The 19,977-nt window shown below is 38.7% G+C and overlaps 1 protein-coding gene across 2 annotated transcripts in view; it reads right to left on the minus strand.

Annotated features, from left to right (window-relative positions):
- LOC141349030 (receptor-type tyrosine-protein phosphatase mu-like) overlaps nucleotides 1–19,977 on the minus strand; it is a 218,549-nt gene that overhangs the window by 62,544 nt on the left and 136,028 nt on the right. The window contains exons 12-16 of one of the 2 annotated variants that reach the window (XM_073857819.1): nucleotides 14,934–15,210; nucleotides 11,758–11,794; nucleotides 9,661–9,735; nucleotides 9,125–9,260; nucleotides 4,657–4,686 (exon numbers count right to left, since the gene is read on the minus strand). In XM_073857819.1, coding sequence (XP_073713920.1) covers nucleotides 4,657–4,686; nucleotides 9,125–9,260; nucleotides 9,661–9,735; nucleotides 11,758–11,794; nucleotides 14,934–15,210 — 555 coding nt within the window. The remainder of the gene's footprint in view (nucleotides 1–4,656; nucleotides 4,687–9,124; nucleotides 9,261–9,660; nucleotides 9,736–11,757; nucleotides 11,795–14,933; nucleotides 15,211–19,977) is intronic. The other variant, XM_073857824.1, reaches the window with a different exon arrangement.

A 19,977-nucleotide genomic window follows, 5' to 3' on the forward strand; every position in this document is an offset into this window, starting at 1 on the left:
GTTGAATTTTCCTATTGGATGTTGGGTCCAAAACATAACTCGTGACGTAAGAAGGTTCAAGCTCAGCACGCCCTTGTTACGATCTCACCACACACACTTGGTACGAGCTTAGTTGGTTCCCTCTATCTTCGTTGGGTTCTTGCATTTTTCAAATATTGCCAGTGGGTGGAGTCAGGCTCTGACCAGGGGTGTAGTTACGCTTTAACTCTTTTCCTGCCATCGACGACTTAACTCATCAATTAAGAGAAAACGACAATGACAAGTTTTTCTGGCAATCTGTATTTCCGCTATTATCTACCAGGTGGCGCTCTTACCCAACTTATCAAACCAAAAAGTATCCCCTTAGGAAAAACAGTTCAAACTCCTTGTATGTTTTGATCATCACTCTGAATCTGATCTCTATTAAAAATTCAATTATTTCATCTTTTTGCTCAAAATTTGGTAAAAACCTACCCATATTTGAGAGGTGATAAAAAGACAACAAATGAAGAGGGTCTGTTCTTTCATCTGATATATTGTTTGTTTATATATTTCAAGAAGAACATTTTCTGGACTTTTGAGAAAATCATATAAAATGCTGTTTTTTAAAAACGGTGGCAGTTTTTAACAAGTAAAAAATAAATAAATAAGTAAATCTGCCAATTTATTCTTGAAATAGGTGTCTAAGGAAAAGTAAAGTTATTTCAAGATGTTTTTCTTAACCCATTGGCTTGTTTAAAGCACAAATTCATTTAAATTGTATGTTTTTTGTCTAATATCTAGACTTATTTTCTTTTTATTTCTAGGTCATTTTGGTCATCAAGAAAATACATCTGTACCGAAGAACTTCTAGATATTTGTACTAAAAACAAGATAAAAATGACAGAGCCCCTAAGGTGACATGGAGCAAAAATTAAATAAAGTTTAGTTTCATGTGCTCACGCGAAACCTCCATGTGCAGAATTTTTTTGAAAGTTTAGTTTCGCGCAAGCATGTGAAACTATTGCACGCGAACGTGAAAGCAAAAGTTTCACGTGAGCTCGCGAATCTAAACTTAAAAAAAAATTCTGCACATGAAGGTTTTACGTGAGCACATGAAAGTTTCACGTGAGAACTAAACTTTTTATTTTTTTTACTCCAATGTCACCTTAGGGGCTCGGTAAAAAATACTAAGTAAGAAAGCCATTTTTTTGGCAATGTTACCTATTGAAGAAACACTACGTCCCTGCACACATACGCATTCTTCTACAGAGGGAAATATACAAACAATAAAAACATCAAGCAGTTCTGTTCAGACGAATGATAAGGGTAAGATTTATTACTACAAGTGACCCTGAACTATAAAACAACCAAATGTTGTAATCTTTGATGAAAAATTGATAATAAACTCAGTATCTTGAGTAGCGCAAACAGGCCACCATCGTTGTTATGGCTGTAAAGTACTCACACATGCCTATAGACTATGCAATACGTATTGTACATGCAACTTTACACAGAAACACAAACACCAATAGTTTGAATTTTTAAGACCCGTGTACAGTGCACATGATGCAAATTTCAACATCAGAATAGTAGGCGTGTGTTGTACGTGCACCACTAAAGTTTTGCAAAATCTTGCATACTTTGTACACATAGGTCACGCATGCGCGTACAGGAGATTATGATATGTAGCCAGAGAGATTTATTGCATTTTGTCACAATGCGCATGCATCTAATGTCTGTGTACACAAATGTGTCAAATAAACTATGCTTCGCAAGGCTGTGTGTTCAACAGCGCACATACATTTGCATACACACAAAAACGGACTACACCCCAAGCTTTAGTATGACATCATTCTCAATCATCTCTACTATCACTTAGTGAAACTGGTTAAATTTCAAAAAAGCTGGACATCAGTCTAGAGAAATGTATTTCGCTCCATCACTCGTTTTTGTTATTGAGCTACTTTATGCTGTTGCTTTTATTGCATTGAAATAGAGTGAAATATCGGCGGGACCTTGAACACTGTCGTCACGGCTCTCCTCCTGTCAGGTTATAAGTGTGCTGATGGTGTCCTCGGGGACGCGGCTGACAGGCGGCCTGACACGAACCTCAGCCCTGTCCACTTTATTGATGACATGACAAAAAAACTAGAGAGCCATAAAGCCGACCGGTAACACTTTCACCTCCTGCATGTATCCTGCACTCATACAGCCATGGACAAATGTCAATCATATCCGCTCCGAATGAGAAACACGGGAGCCTGTCGGTGTCAAGAGTCCAGCGCTGTGCAGAAACTCTGATGTTTCCTCACAATTGACATAAACACAGCTATGATTGACAGTTTATCTGCCTTGTTAAATCAGCCAAAAAATCCAAGGTAAGGATTCACCCACGTTCTTCTGTTAATAAAGGCAGAGATGGCATTCTCTAATGATATGATATCTTTAGATTCTAACCATGCACAACAAAATAATATTACTGTGCAATTCCTTTATAATTTACATTGTTACGTATACATAATCGTTGTGAAATCGAATACTTTCAGACTATATAGTGGGCACAAATTCGTAGTTGAGGAGAGTACTATGACTGAATTCACAGTATTCGAAAAAAACGTATTAATTCCGATAGATTTTATAGTGTGCATTTGACACGACATGAGGACCGGACCAATTCAAAAGGTGAAAATAATAAAAACATAGCAGAAATTGATGACCTGGATGGTTTAAGTAATTTAGGTACACAGAAATGTATTCTCATGATTTTATTGTACTTGTTAAACAACGCATATAAGTAAATTATGGTCGCGGTTGTTCTGATTATGTCATAGGTCACATGACATTGCAAACATGGTGGATACAGTATGTCTGAAATCTATTCATACTGCACCCACACATGGATTCAAGGATTCAAAGTTTTTATTTGTCACATACTCAGTTATATACGGTAAAGAATATATGACCAGTAGTGAAATTACCAAGATATGTCACTAGTATTGATATAAATGAGGGAGATACAGTCAATATGGCCGCTCTAGTCCCGCCTTCCAGTAAAAAGAGCCAATTGACAACTGTGAGCAAGAATGACATCATCTGGCGAAGAGACTTTGCTTTACCAAGACCTGAAAGCATTGCAAATATGGCGGCGCAGTGAATTCCTTAGGAGGCGTGCACACCAAGGTGTTTACACGGTGTAATTGTTTCCAATGAAAGCGCCGCAGCTGGTGGACTTTGTCCTCGCTGAGAGCTAAGAGAAATTTTTAACCTTGGACGAAACGCTCGGCTTGTCAATGTCACTTCTCACTCGGCCATCCAATCATAGTGGAGGAGGGCGGGACAAATAGTACAACAACCAACCGGCGCATCGTTCAACGACTGATAGACAAAGCACAAGAATCATAGCAACCAAAGCGCTCAGCCTACATTACAGTCGGCGTCCGCCTGGCGTTTTTAGCCACGTTAAAACACTTTGGTGTAGTGATAGGGCCAATTTTTGCGAGTTTTATGTGTATCGGCATCGGCTGATATGTGGCTGCTGTGTTCGCCGATAGTTTTTTCTGGCATTATTTACAGACAGAGTGTTGGAAGCCGCAAGCGATTGCAGGTCATGTGACTAAAAACAACCAACCTTTCCATGACAACATCGAAAGCTCGGCCTAATGGCTGATCATAGCTGGACAAAGCAGGGTTTTATTTCTGATCTCTATATATATTTGTAGTAGTAAAGTGCTAGAAATCAATATCCTTTGCTGATAGTTCCTCGTCATTGTGGAGAGTGCAGTTCATAGTTCCAAAGCACTCTCACCTTTGTTAAATATAGTTTTTTTAAGTTCAAAAAGATTTAACTTTTTTAAATTGAGACTTGTAATATTTGGCATCATCATTGTGTCAGTTTTATGATGTTAATTGAGTGAGCAAAAGCAGTATCGGCTCCAAATATCGGCTCAAGAAAATTGGCAGCCTGTATCGGTCATCGGCTAATTTTTATTTATTTAAATGGAACCGGTGCTTGATTTCCAACCTATAAATAAACAAACAACACAGCGTGATCAATAACAAACAACATGGTGTGTAACTATCCATTAAACACTTTGGACATTAAGATAATGGACTTCATTTGCATGCCACTAACACCAACCATGCAGGAAAACTCAAGCTGAATGATAAAAGCACGGGAATGAATGGGAGTGATGGTTAATAATAGTGGTGATGATGATGGTATGTGATGAAGAATAGTTCCAGGTTTGGGAATGATGCTTTTCCCATCCCTGTACTGGGCAACAGAAAGACAAAAAGTATTTGTGGGGAAAATATTCAAGGAAAGGTAGTTTTTATCCCAATTATCCACAAGCAGGATGAGAGAGTTAGTTCTGGTGCTAAAAGGTTTTACATTAATAACACTGTTTTACTTCAGGATATTCATTCACAGACAGGCATTTCATAGCAACTGATGGAAATTTCATACAGTAACAACGACATTAGCAATATTGATCTCAATCTCATGTTTTTACAAGATCATCACATTACAAACAATTTAAAATTCAAATGCATTGCTCAGGCCGAGGGCAGAATGTTAATTCTCGTTCCCTGGCGATCAGAATTGAAAATGCCTGTCCAGACGCGAGTCATGCAGGGTTTGAGCGTACAGAGCGGGCATAGCATGACACTAACATTGTACAAAGACGTTTTACTTACAGGTAGTAAGTGTAGGACTGATACGTTCTCCTGCCCAGTGGGGTGGTGAAGGGTTTTAGCAGTGGAAGGGGATGGAAATGAAAGGAAAGAAAAAGTAAAAAATATTAATGTCTGAAAACGATATCAAATGAACAAAAACAGCCGTGGTGACATACGTGTGGTGTGAGAGAGAGTTTCACCTCCCGGAGACGGCAGATGGACCCTAGCGTGAGCGCTACATGACAAACCTTGCGACGCGAGCCACAGAGCGTCCGGACGGCACCTGCTGCAGCGGCTCACGTGACCAAAGTCCTATCCTTACTAAACATTGCCTTCAGCATCTTTATATATATATTTTTGTCTAAATACATTAAAACAGTTGTAAAAAAATAGATAGTTCACCTAAAAATGTTGTCTTCAGTTCTGCTGAACACAAATGAAGATATTTTGAAGAATGTTTGTAACCAAGCAGATCTGGGGCACCACTGACTTCCACATTAGAAGAAAAAAATACAATGGAAGTCAATGGTGCCCTACATCTGTTTGGTTATTATCTTCATTGGTGTTAAGCAGAACAAAGTCATTTACACAGGTTGAAAACAACTCGAGGATGATTTTTGGGTGAACTATCCCTTTAAATTCAGATTTTAAACACAGGTATTGTATCTGTGGCCACATTACTTCATGTGTCTCTTACACTGTCCAGCACATATTTAGACAAACACCGAACACTGTCTTTAATGTAAATGACCACATAAATCTCATCACATGAAATGAACCGTACGGTTAGTTATAAAAAGGGAATTAGCATGACTCCCCGCTCTCATTTCTAATTTAATTCAAACAAATTAAACCAAATAGATGCGATAGATTCAATCAGACTCGTTCATTTGATTTAGCTTTATTGAACAAGATTCAATTAACACGACTACGGAGTGATCAACGTTCAGAAGCCGTGACAGTCTCACCGGGAGAGAAATTTGGTGAATCCAATGTTTGGCATTTGTGAACACGCGTGTATTAATAAGCTCAACTCTTTATGAACTAGCCCAGGGGTTTTCAAACTGTTTGATATGATGAAACTTCAGTGAGGGACCCTTTCCTAAATTATATGTCCATATTTTTTAAATGGCACCTATTATGCAAAATTCACTTTTAAAATGTGTTTGGACATTATGGGCCCTATCTTGCACCCAGCGCAATTGACTTTGTCAGTGACGCATGTATAATTTCGTATTTTGCACTGGCGCACAGCGGGTTTTTCCCTCCACAGACGCACGTCGGCAAACTAGGGAATGAACTTGCGCTGTCTGGGCGGTTCAGCGCAAAAAAGGAGGCGTGCTCCGGCGCAAACCATCTCTTATGCTATTTTGCAGTTTCAAAAAACAATTGCGCTACTAACAAAAAAACCTAGTCTAAAGTCAGTGGCGCGTTGCGCGTGGTTCATTATGCTATTTTAAGGGCGCATGCTTGACCATAATGTATAGCGTGCACAATGCGCATTGCTTATCTAATCTACACAGATGCAACAGTTATTTTTGCAAATCATAAATTGTTACAATAAAAAATATAAGATAAGGGAAATCATTAAATCATAAATTGTTACAATAAAAAATATTAATACATGAGATAAGGGAAATCATTGTGGTGAGCATTGTGGTGATAGTTTTTATTTATTGTGTGGCTGCGTTAAAAAATTATCATGCAAATAACGATTAAAATATTTTCATACGTTTGTTGTGTGGCTGTATTACGTTTATTTTATCTAAATAATAATTAAAATGTTTTCATAAGAAACCTTAATGTATATGAACTTGATTTGTAAGTGTACTTTGGGGTTGGACCTTGCTTGCGTTTCTTGTGTCCGATTTCAAAGCCCCCAAACCCTTTCAGCAGTGAGGGTGGACGCAGCGATGTCCTCCTGTGTGCCCGGCGTGCCCGATGTATGCTGGCAAGCTTGGGATCCCCCCGTCTCCTGACATCATTGTAGTGCTTGGCGCAGCTGATGAGACAATTGCGGCTATTTCCTCTCACGTCTGTTTAACCGATGCTGATTTGGGCGGGTTTCTCCCATCCCCATACAAAACAACTTCTCTGTCTTTGACTGCTCTTACAAGAACGTCGGTCTCCTCGGCTGTGAACCGCTCCTGGCGTGCGCCTGTCAAATCCGTCATTATAATACCAACCCGCCATGGAACTTGCGCCCTTGCGTTTAAAGGGAATGTTGGAAAGCGTTCTGATTGGTTTATTTGACGTTACGCCCAAACCACACCTATGCATAATGAACCTACTTCAGACCAACCCCTTATTGATTTGCGGCCGGCGCAAGACTTATTTCTCCCGCCGGGAAAATAGCAACAGCGCCCAAGATCCGCCCACAAAGTCACTTGCGCTTTGCGCTTCGGACTTGCGTTTCAGATCGTTAAAATAGGGCCCAATGTGTGTTGGCACTGTGTGAACACAACCCACCCTACAATGAGAAAAATCCACCCCCTCCTTGTTTTTTAATCCTCATTAGACATGCCGTTCTGATTTCCTTATTAATGTGAGGTCACATTGATAAAGCCCCGCCCACTTACAGTCCTGCATTACCATAGTTTGCACCCTAAGTGAGTTGTACTCTGTACACTATACTATTGTTTCTAGACTGTATTAATAAGATCTATTTGAACTCAAAGCGCTCACTGTCTGTTTGTAAGGGAGGGCGGAGCTGTAGCTCATTTGCATTTAAAGGTACAGACACTAAAACAGCGTAAATAGGAACATTTTGGACATGCTATAATAAATGATCTGTGGGGTATTTCGAGCTGAAACTTCACTGACGCATTCTGCGCACACCCGAGACTTATATTACATCTTGTAAAAATTGGCATAATAAGTGCCCTTTAAAACTGTGTTAGATAAGTAGTAATAGTGACATTATAAAGAAAGCAAACTTAAATAATTGGCTACACAATTTTTGCTTTGTTTTTTTTCTCTTTAAATTTTCTTGAAAACCCCTGAACTAGCTGACAGTGATAGACCAACTACACCACTTTAACTTCTTATAGATGAGGAATATTGTTTTGTAACCAGCATAAACTGGTTAAGCTGGTTATTGACGCAGGTATACTGGTAAGCAATATTATAGCCTAGTTTATTACCGTTAATGAACCGTATCAGCATTAAAATATAAGCTAGTATTAAGGCAGATTGTTTATTAAGAATAATCATTTTCCGAAATATACAGCAAGTTTACTGTATATACACAGATAATACAACATTATAAAAACACTTGTATGTTAATCTGGTCTGTGATGGAGAACCTGCCTATCCAGTAGCCCCGGGTCATTTAAGATGGGGTCTTGGTCTCTAGGCTGTTTTCTTCAGCTAACGTTGAGAAAAGTGAACAGACAGTGTGTGATCGCAGGCGTGGTGTGTGACTCAAAGCCCGTAGGAGTTGGATATTTGCCGAGGATGACTCAAGAGAACCTGGAGTTCTGTGCAAAGACTCCAGGACCGGCAGGAGACCAGGCTAATGTAAACTAGCCTCCAGCTAATCCTTCACTCCAGAGCAGAAGAGCTTTTATCAGCCCACCTCTCATCCGCATCTTCTATCTTCCCTCTGGAAAATCTCACAAAATACTCAGATTTCTTCCATTCGTTTTATTGTTTTGTTTTTTGGAGACGTCAGGGGCCGCAAGAGAAATAGTTTTTTTTATCGGGCTATTATAAAGCATTTTAATGGTTCTTATCGTCATATCAGATGAATAATTTAGCATTGCATAAACAATTAGGATGAGCTGATAGAAAGGTCAGGAGAAATATCCATTATTGATAGCCGCTCTTAAACTCTGAACAACCACGAGATCTCATTTACTCTGGAGCTGAACTGACAAGGGATGAGTTGAGACATTTGTGCTACACATGTCAAGTCATCAAAACTACAAAATAAAATAACCACAAATATAGAAATGATGTAGTGACCGTATAAACCATAGACATTATATACATAGACCCCTCATGATGTGTTGGAACGTAATCCAGCATCAACACCATATTGATTGGATCTCCTCACGAGCAAGCAGCTGTTGCTGTCATTTGTGCATCTTATGGTTGCAATAACCAGCGCAGTATTGATACCAGATCACATGGGATTACCTTTTAATAATTTTGGTTATTTTACCATTTATTATATTATCTCATCGTAACTAACGTTACTTACATGTAACCGAACCGTGTGAAAATCCGGTAAAAATTCAGGGAGTTATGATGATTGTAGTCGGGGATACACCTTCTTCATTAGAAATAAATGCAGGGGAGCGCATTGGGAATACGTCAGCTCCAATAGGCAGCGTCAGTCTATGAGGCATCTATGTATATAATGTCTATGGTATAAACTACCTTATACGTGAGCTTTTGTGTCTAAATAACAGCCTGACCAACTCTCTAAACACCTCTGGAGTAAACGGGGTCCTATATCTTCAGCTTTATGTGTGAAGGTTCTTACCGCTTCTTCATGAGGAGCACTACGCCGAGGAAGATGATGATGAAGAGCAGGATTCCTGCGATCACTCCGGCGATCTTCACCGTGTTGTCGGTCTGTTTCTCCGGCTCCACGGCGTTGGGTTTGTGAGTGGCCGCCCCTGAGATTGACCAAAGGTCAAAAGTTATACAGAAACCAAAGATGTTCACAGACCCCGTACAAAATCAGATTGGGTGTTTTGGGGGGCTTTAAACAGTCACAGTGTTCGATACGCTAATGTCATTTCTGCTGGCTTTTAGTTTGCTCAGTGGATAATATTTGTGTATAATATTGTCTTTCTGGTACTAAAATATTCTATTTCTGCACACAGGTGCACTGCTACTTTATGAAAAGTGCTACTGAAATAAAACTGAATTGAAAGCAGACAGAATGAAGTGACATTTAGACAAAGAGCGTCTTTCAACTGCAGTCCATTAATTCATCCACACAAAACCTGGATATTCATCAGAGAAACACATGTGTGTGGACGGACCGGATGCAGTCGTGTGTAAGGGTCTGACCTGTTAGCTGATGGTCTCCAGCGGCTGGAGCAATGCGTACGTAAGGTGTGGTGAGCTGTGTTACCAAGATAGCAGCTGCCAAACCAAGAACCACACCGCATGCAGATAGATAGATAGATAGATAGATAGATAGATAGATAGATAGAGAGAGAGAGAGAGAGAGAGAGAGAGAGAAAGAGAGAGAAAGACAAAGAAAGAGAGATAGAGAGAGAGGTGTTAATGGTCAAACTAAACACTTGCACACATACCTATGGAGGGATTTTGCAGACATCGTAATTGCAATTGCGTTATACGTGGAAATAAAAATTGTGACAATTTAAACGCTAATGCAAGCTGTTTGCATTTCCGTATACACGAAGGTATAATATATGACAAATTTCGAAATGCATTTACAACTGAATTGTAATTCCCTGTATGCTATTTCACTTCCTCCGGTGTCTTATGCTGGGTTCACACCAGATTTGAAGCGTCAAATTCGGTTCTACCGCATGTAGTTGGACGCTTGAACATTTTGAGTGTACACGCTTCATTCTTCACAATTGTAGTCATTGAGACATTTATGTGGAAATTCGCGTCAAGGGAGGGGCTTCTGCGACTCCGCTCGCTTCCTTTAATCACGTCACTACTAGAGCAAGCTCCTGTTTGGTTAAGGCGACGCCTTTTTCCGCCAAAGTTCAGATTTTTCAACTTGGGCGTTTCGCGCGGCAAAGCTCAATTAGCGCGAACTAGACGTGCCTCATTCGCGACGCGAGACCTCCAGACGCGCGTTAGCTCTTTTTACATTGACTTAACATTGAAATCACTCACGGTTGATGCCTCTACCACAGCTGGTGTGAACGCAGCATTAGGCAGAGTTTCATGTTTGTGCTTGGGGGGCACCTACAGGCAAGGAAGGGTACTGCTACACCTTGAGATTCGTGAGAGCTTTATGGTTTTGGTTTTTAAATATGGTTTAAATGAATTAAATGAGTCTACCTATTAAAATATCAAGATTAGACAAAAAAAGAATTCTTATATTTCTATTTCATTAATAGCTCAGACAAAACAATAAGTGGCTCAGATCTAGGGCAGTGCCCCTCTGCCCCTCCCCAAACTCTACAAATGTGTGTCGTTGCGTACAGAGTTTGCCAAAAATCAAATAAAATTGCAATTCCCATCAACCTGTCAATCAGGATTGGAGGTGGGATTATACTATGGGACGTGTTTGTATTTGGAAGTGATGTCATGTTCAATGTTCACATTATGTACATTAAATTAAATTACAACAATTATTAAGAGAATAAGCTAAATCTCTGTTACAAATGAATACGTTTTTAAGGGAACGTGTCTGTGTTAACTTTTGACCTTCATTATTATTCCCTTTAAAAAGTGTCTGCAAAATCCCTCCATACACGCCAGCACCAGAAATGAAAAGCAAAACTTCCTCAATCCAGAAAAATTAATTAAAGCTCCATTTAAAAGACTGAAGCTTAAATCAAATGGGCTTTTCACACTTGATAATGAATTGTGTGCAAATCAAATGCACATCTTTTATACAGATATTTTTTTATAAATGATGGCAAGCACACAGCACCCACTGACTTTCATAGTAGGAAAAATAAATACTATAGAAGTGAATTGGTACCGTCTACTGTGTGATTATCATTATTTATCAAAATATCTAATAAAGAAACTCATACAGGTTCAGAACAACACGATGACAGAACTTTCATGTGAAAAGCCCATTCATATGGTTAACCGGGGTCATTCTATAAGTAACGTCTCCATTGTTCTTCACCCTGAGTTATGAATTAATTCTGGTTATATGGCTCCCATGACTTCACACCAATGTAACCTGGTTAACATTTGCATTAGCATATTTATGTAAACTAAAAAGCTCAGTAGGAGCGGGGGCTCACGTGGATACGGGTCGAGTCAATAAGACAGCAAACGGTGGTTAGTCTCAGTGTGTACAGCTCTCAATAAGGCTTCATAACCCAGTTAAACACCCGCTGGTCAAACATCTTTCACACGTGCTGAGTCACGCTGATAACATGTTAGATGACAAATTAACTGCTGTGGTTTCAATCTGTGCTTGCATAAAATTATAATTCCTACCTTTTGTAGCAACACGAACGCAGTCGATTTTCGTCTCCTGGAAAAAAAACACATTAAGTCATTTAATCAGTAAGTAAAATATTTAATTACATTTCAACACAGTGATGCTAATCACCGTCTTCTGTGATCAGAGGTTCAGATAAAAAATAACTATTTCAATTCATTGACAACACTACGTTAAACATAGAAATATGTCAAATTTACGTCAATTAAAATGTGTCAGCAGACAGCAGAACAAGAACAAGAAACAATTTACATTTATATGTCTATTTAACCCTCCACTGTTACTTGAGTGTAGTGATGTAAATGGTGCTATGCTTTCTATGCCTGCTTTCTATCTTCTGCATGAAAAGTGCTGAGAGAAGTTGCATTTCAGATAAACATTGCAGCGCCCGTGCTGCAAAATAAACATGCTGTATAAGACCTGAAAGCCTTTCTGAAAATGACTCAACATCTACACACATTCCCACAATGCACCTGGCTTTGTGTTATTACAGTCATTTGTTTTAAATATGGCCAGTGTGCTCTTATTTTACATACATAGTTTAAGGCTTTTCTTTCTTAATGTCTAACCTGAGCCAGGCAACATCCATCAAGCGACTACCCAGCGACCCAGTAAATCCTAAAAAAAACCTAATGCTGTGTTCACACCAAAAGTCAAGCAGATATTCACATCGCGTTCCTCCCTCTAGATTATTCATGAAAAATTTGCGATGTAATTATTACAAATATTTTTCGGACGTGATGCGAATATGAGCAGGGAGCACTATTATACAATTGGTATTAATAATGTAACGTATAGAAGAGGGTGCTAAGTTAAGCCAATGTCGGCTGACTCCCTGGGGTTGAAAAACCCCCTAGGAGAAAAAACTCCCGACTTTTTTAGCCAGGAGGGAAAAAAGTCCTAGGAGGAAAAAACCCCTTGGGAGATATATAAACATGGGGGTCTATGGGAATTGCGGCCCGTTGATGAATTACAGTTTAAGTCACTTCCCTGTTGGTTTCACGATAGTGATCGAAAGGTCATATATTGTACCGCTTTACCACATTATTAAAACTTTACAAAGATATAAGTGCATGAGAACAAACATAGAAACAAAGTTCATACACTGTTCATACCACAGCTGACTTCATAACCACGTTAACAAATGTATGAGCTGTTACTGCACAAAAGTGTCTGGACAGATCGTGAAAGACAAACATTAAGAGACCAGAGCCTGATTTAATGAATTACAGGTCCTGAATAGATGGAATGAAGGCTGACTCAGTAAGTGCCCGTCTGTATCCATCAGCACCACTAAAACACAGATCCTCACTCAATTAGGACATCAATTACCGCTGCAGGGCTGCCGTCTCACTGCCAGAGAGCAAGACAGATTTTTATAGAGAAACTCGACCACATCACGATTGTCAATCTAAACAGCGGGTTTTCTTTAAAAGCGAATAAAGTCAAAGCGAGTTAATGCAACCGGTGGGCGTCTCCTGTCACACTCGTGGGGTAATGTTCAGCTACACAAAGTTTCTCAGAGCGTCTCATGTGACACTCTGAGAGGAACCTTTCTGATTATGTGTGATCTTCTTCTCTTATTGAGGACGGGTGGCCACGGTCCAGGTGTCCGGAGGGTCCTCTTCATGTTAACTCTCTTTCTTACCCACAATTAGCTTTCTCATCGACTCTGATCCAGAGCGCAGATGTGGAGAGCCCCTCAATGCATGAAGAGCCGTGCTGTGAAGATGCAATGCACGCTGCAGCGTCCTAACAACCTTAAACCTATCATCAGCCTCCTGCTTAACACTATTATGTTATTGTAAAGGTCATGGGTTCGAACACCAGAAAACACAAATAATGTATACGGGTATTCGGGCCTATTTATGTCCCCATGGTGTAATTCTATTAAAACTAATTAAATCTAATAAATTTGAGCACCATTAATTAGTATAAACAAAAACAAGCCTATACTTTTTTATGGCTGATCTTACTAGTAATTTTATCACATTTTATTGATGTTTTGTGGTACAATATCAGTGTTTTGGTGTTGTCCTTCACCAGAGTTTTCACATGTTGTGCCATATTTCAAACATTATTTATCACAAATTAATAAAAAAAATGTATATGAGTTAAATGTTACTTTAACTAATAAACTACATGCACAGATTAAGCATATATATGCATTTTGTACTTTATTTTGCGTAATTTCTACCAGTCCCATGGTTTAGCTGTCATTACCAACATGCATGAAAGGTTTTTCTCATTGTTTTTTCATCAAAAGTTTATTTGGTAGCCATGGTAACCTAATGACATAGTGGAGCACATGGATTTCAAGCTGCAAGATGCCTTGATGTCCAGAAAAGTAAGTAAATCTACTCCATATTCTTTGTGTTGGGCATGTACACTTATGCGTCATTTGTTGTATTTCTGTATTTTTAAACATTTTTGAAATATTTTTATCACTTTAATAGTTAAAATGGTGTACATTACATGTAGAAAGCTAGCTACACTTGCTTAGTCATCATCTTAGCTAGGGCTAGTTTTTTGACAAAAATGTCATTACCAGCACAGTCATTACCAGCACAATACATAATTTTGCCAATAAATTATGTATAAATAACAAAAGCATCCTACAATTATACATTTCTGACAATGTTGGACAGTCTAAATGATCACTATTAAAAAGTTTTGATATATGGCATTCACTTAAATAAGCTTAGATTCCAAGCCACGGTAGATTGATGAATCAGAAATTTAGATACGTAAATGACTATAATTCATCTTGCAAGTAAAAATCTAATTAAGTTTAAGATAAATTAGATTCCATGTGAAACCACAAAATGCACTGATTTATCATTTAAGTTTTATTTTTTACATATATTGGATGATGTGATGGTAAAGACACATATACTTGACATAGTTAAGAAAATGGCAAAAAAATCATATATTCCCTTATCGTATGGTCTCAACCAAGCTCATAACGTCACTTCTGACTTAAGGACTGATAATTTGATGTATATCAATGTTAAATTTGGAATTTTAATTTTCAAAATACCCAATTTGGCCCTTTATCTGAGAAATACCCATACCTTGAAGTTGCTTTGGTTAAATGGGGAATTACTGCTGGACAACACTTGACTAATAAGTGACATTTGGTTGAGTTGAAATCGTTTCATGAACAACGTACCCCATTAGCCGAGCTGACGGCCTGATAGTAGACGCTGTAGCTCTTGTGCGGCTGGAGAGGAGCGTTCCAGAATCCGCTGTAGGTCCGGTTATCTCCCACAGTGAACGGTTGGGGTGATGGGATGCCCGCGGAGGGAAACTCTGCAGTGTAGTAATAGCGTGAGTTCAGACCGCTGGAGTTTTGATAGTGAACCGGTGAAGGATAACAGCGGATGATCTCCACTTCACCTCCACGAGCCCTCCGCGGTCTCTCCTCTTCCACGATCACCTGATACACACTGATAGACAGCAATAGGAGAAAGAAACGTTTCAGGATTAATGTGTGAATCTTTCTTTGCATTACAGTAAAATGATTTATAGTAAAATGAATTACAAGTGATGGAAAAGCAAAAATGCTTTATTTTTGTTTCAGCACAATACTCTATTTCGTACTGGCATGAGCAAACATAGAAAAGCTGTTATTGACAAATCCTCAGCAGGACATTTCAGCATTCCTCACAAGCACATCCCCACTGTCGCGATCCATAAACATATTCATCAAGAGAGCGACTTCAGAAGTCTGGGCGAGTTTCCTTTCATCTCGCCCGGCTGTGGGCTCTCAAAGACCTCCATCATTCGAACCTCCTCAGATGTGCCACACTCAAGAACACATCCAATATTCTCCTACGCTGGAGGAAGACGACGAAAGCCCCTCCAAACCCCAACTCACAAAACTTCAGAAATTAGCACAGGCACAACACAGAAATGCTCATGTTTCCTGGTTAATCATTTACAGACTTAAAGGTCAGTCGCAGTGCCTTCATAAATTCTCTGTGTCGTTTTTTGAAAAGGGTCGCTGAAGCCCTGAAGCGAGACCGCGCTGGCCACACGGGATATGGTTAAGATACAGTAGCACGCGGCTGTGCACCGACGTTAAGCGGCTGTGACAAAAATATGCGACGTAAACAGAGATGGTGCTTCGTGCACTTCACATTAAAATAAAGTAAAAACTTATCCAGTTGTATATAAAGAGAAAGACGTGCTGGCTAGCCGCTGGCGCAATGAGTGTTGACTGATGTTAATCTGACCTTTGGGTTTGGGTAATCTGTAATAAAGTCTGGGTTTGCTGGGAAAAGGTTATCTGTGAATATAAAAAGCTGGGCATATAAATATACTGCAGTTAATGAAATTACAAAGTTTCACATTTATGTGGGACCGAAAACTGCCTGCCCTTTTCCTGCGGTTTCTCATTAACCGAAATACGTGAATCAGCTGAAATACTCCTCCTAAAGCACTGGCGCTGTAGATTAGATTCGCTCCTGTATGTCAACATTAATAAACGCACATCCATCGGGTGTCACGTATATAAGAACATTAAAGATGGCGTAGAGTCAAAGGAGAGACCTGGGCTTTTGTAGCCGATCAGAAAACCAAGCCAACGTCCTGAGCCTGTCAATCATTTTGTATTTTGGAGTTTGTTGACGTTTGAAGGGCAGAGGTTTGGAAAGAGGGCTGGTTTGCAAAACGACTGAAATCATTTTAAGCACCACCAATAAAATACTTCTTTATATCGCACCACTAAAAACAACTAATGTTGACCAAGGTGCTGTGCAATTAATGTGAATTCAATCCCAATAAATAACATGAAATACACAAACAAGTAAAAACACATAGCAAATGTATTTGTTTTCAATTTAGCTTTAAAATCCTGTAATGTGGAAGCAGGTCTGACGTCTGATGTCTAATAAAATATCTTTGCATTTATATGAAATTGCAAGGATGAAAAGTGACTTCATGCACAAGAAATCAGACATCTGCTATCATGTGCCATGCTGGGAAATATTCTTTGCCACTTCCTTCAGTGTGGAAATGAAATATAATGCCATGAATGCTTTGGTAATTTAAGAGGGAGTCTCACCTGACAAAAGCATTTGTCACATTTCACTCCCCATCCAAAAAAATCAATGCATAATATTAGAAATTAAACTCTCAACAAATAAACCCTTACAAACAGGCCCGTTGCCATTAGGGGGCCATGCCCCCCCTATATGACACAATGTGCCCCCCCTAATCTTATGGTCAAACTACGTATGAACGCTCTGGCTCTCTTTTGGTTAATAGGCGCCCTCTTCAGTAGTATTTAACCGCAAAAAACAAAATACTGATGGTAACTTAAAAAACGATCTTTAAATCAGATAATTTAACGCATTGTTACATTAAACGTAATAATATAAAACATAATTATATGAAACAAAATAATATTTAGAATAAAACATCATCAAAATAGCCCCATGTAGTTCTTTCTAAGACTCACCTAATTATAGAATCACATACAACAGCCAATGGCCAAGTCTCCAGCAAGCACACCTTTCAATACGTTTATATTTTGTATCAGACGTTTTGTTTATTAAAATAAGAGTTTGGTTGTAGTATGGTACATAGTAGATATAAATGATGTAAGCATACAGTATTGTAGGTTTATGTGTCACTCGTTATTTCTTTGGCGGTTTTTAAATTAACATGGTTTATTTTTATAAGGGGGAGCTGGTTATTGTGCCATCATCAGCTCATATCTGAAAAAAACTCACCTGCAAAAATCAACATTAGAGGAAAGATTGAGTTCTTATGAGATTTTACTCCTGTGACCCGCTTTTATTTGAGTAACGTTACACTTTCATATGCTACAGATCACGTTTGTTTTATTGCTAACATTACCCGGTATGTATTGTTGTTACTGCGTGGAACTGAAGACTTGTTACATCATGTATAGGCGTGAGGTAACTTATGTGTTTTGTTGTCCTTGACTGGACTTGTATTGGTCTATTTCAAATGAGTTTGTTCAGTCTGTGTCGGTTTATTTTAATCCGAAGGCTGCAGCCTCCAAAGGTGGCATTTGTAGGCTGCATACATCTTATTTCAGAATATTAACAATTATAAACTTGACTAGTATTCTTAGTTATTTGTGAATGTAATATGTTGTAATATAATATGACTTGCGAATATAATACTCAGTTAACTTAAATAAACCAGGCTTGTTTAGGTATGAGGCAGCCTTCGGATTGAGAAACGGGTAGTTCCTCACATTGTGAAGTGCGCCCCCCCCCCCAATGAATGTGCCCCCCGGTCTGTATCTTCTTGCGACGACCCTGCTTACAAATCATATTTGAAAATCATAATCAGTCCGCCTTCATATTGATACCAAACCGAAGCTGTGAGGAATGGATGTCACAAGAGCGTGCGCTTTAAATCTATTGTTTTGTATCAGGATGCTGCTCATTCAGCCATCAAAATACAGAATCTACTTTCTCTGTTATATTTTTTAAGACATAAACATCGACTTAATAACGTATGATTGACTTGATAACAAGTGAAAGTTGGTTGTGTAAGTATTGTTATGAACCCCCAAAATTATTTATTTAGAAATGAATCCTGCTTTTTTATTCTGGTCAATGTACTTAAAAAATGCCTTGTGTTTTTTTGTAATCTGTATAAATGTGAGATATGTGCTTAGTTATTAGTGTTTAAAAAAAGTAAACATGCTTACAATATTAGAATTTAATGATTACCCAAAAGGCCAATTAAAAAACAGATATTATGTACACATTGCGCTCTTATCTCACATTTCGTCCCTTCTCATTTTAACAATCCATGAGTTCTGAGGCTCTTTGTCATTTGAAAATTTGTAAAATTATATATTTTCAATTTTTTGATGACTGAATGAGCAGCATCCCTATACAACACAATAGGTTTAAAGCGCATGCTCATGACGTCCATCCCTCACAGCCTCGGTTTGGTATCAACATGGCGGCGAAATGAACATAGCGTATCAACACTTTATACTGTATCTATGTTATAACTGTTAGCTGCTCTTCATGAATACTACACCTAAAATTATATTACAGGAAATAAATCCTCATTAATTGATACAATATTTACAGTGTTTATAATTTCAAGCAGAACTGAATTTTGATTAAATCTACCAAGCTAAATATAATATTGGAAAAACAGTAATGCTAATATGAATATTATTTTCATATTCATTTGTGAAAGTTATAATAAGCTCTGAATGTACCTGAAGTGGGATAATGTGATCTGTATGAGCTACAGTAGGTGTGTAATGGGATGAGACCTGGAGACGGAAACCCATTTCCACATCAGAATCCAGTAATGTCCCTCTTCCTTCGGTTACTGTGGAAACGGAAATCCTTCACGTCTGCCCATCATATCGCTTATTATTCCGCATACATTTAGCTTTTTTCTGAAAGAAGGTCTTGACGTCTGTGTGAATGTGGGGCTCAGGTTCTGCCCTCGGGCAAAACGGCAACTGCCGACGGCAACGAGCGATCCCGAACATTTGAGAGCGTGAGCGTGCGAAGACACCTGCGACGCTCGCTTTCATCTGACGCGCCGCACAGGATCAGAGGCCGCCGCTCACTACTGTTCATTATATCAAACTCATTACTAACTGTTGAACTAATGACGGGCAAAAACATAAATCTTTACCCCCTCACACAACTGCGAATGATGAACGAGCACGCGCTTTCAACAGAACAGCATCTAAAACACTTCTCATCAAATGATGCTAGTTAGTTAATACTTAGTTTTACACTATCTTATCCCTTCAAACAAAAATCATCATTCTGTATTAATATAGCAGCATACATCCTACAACTCTATACAAATAATCATGAAACACGTTTTACTTAAATACTAAGAAATAACATCCTTACTGCTAATTTACAAATTAACAGAATTGTAAAAGAAAACCTCACTAATCATAAAAGGTCAATCTACAAGAACCTGATCTCAATGGTTTAATCAAACACACTTTCACCACACACTACCGCAAGAGCAGGACTCAAAATTGTGTCTGGAAACTGATAATACAAATGCACAATTTAAATTCTAAATAGCCTATTATGCTTTTTTTATGTAAACCTGTTTTCACTTTATATTGTTATTGTATCGTATTCTCACGAACACTTCCCACCTAATTTACAACACGTGTGTACGCACATGAATTTGTTCTTATACTTGTGCTTACGTTAGTGAATTTGGAGTGTTCT

Source organism: Misgurnus anguillicaudatus, chromosome 2 (genome assembly GCF_027580225.2).
Source record: "Misgurnus anguillicaudatus chromosome 2, ASM2758022v2, whole genome shotgun sequence".
Classification (NCBI taxonomy): domain Eukaryota; kingdom Metazoa; phylum Chordata; class Actinopteri; order Cypriniformes; family Cobitidae; genus Misgurnus; species Misgurnus anguillicaudatus.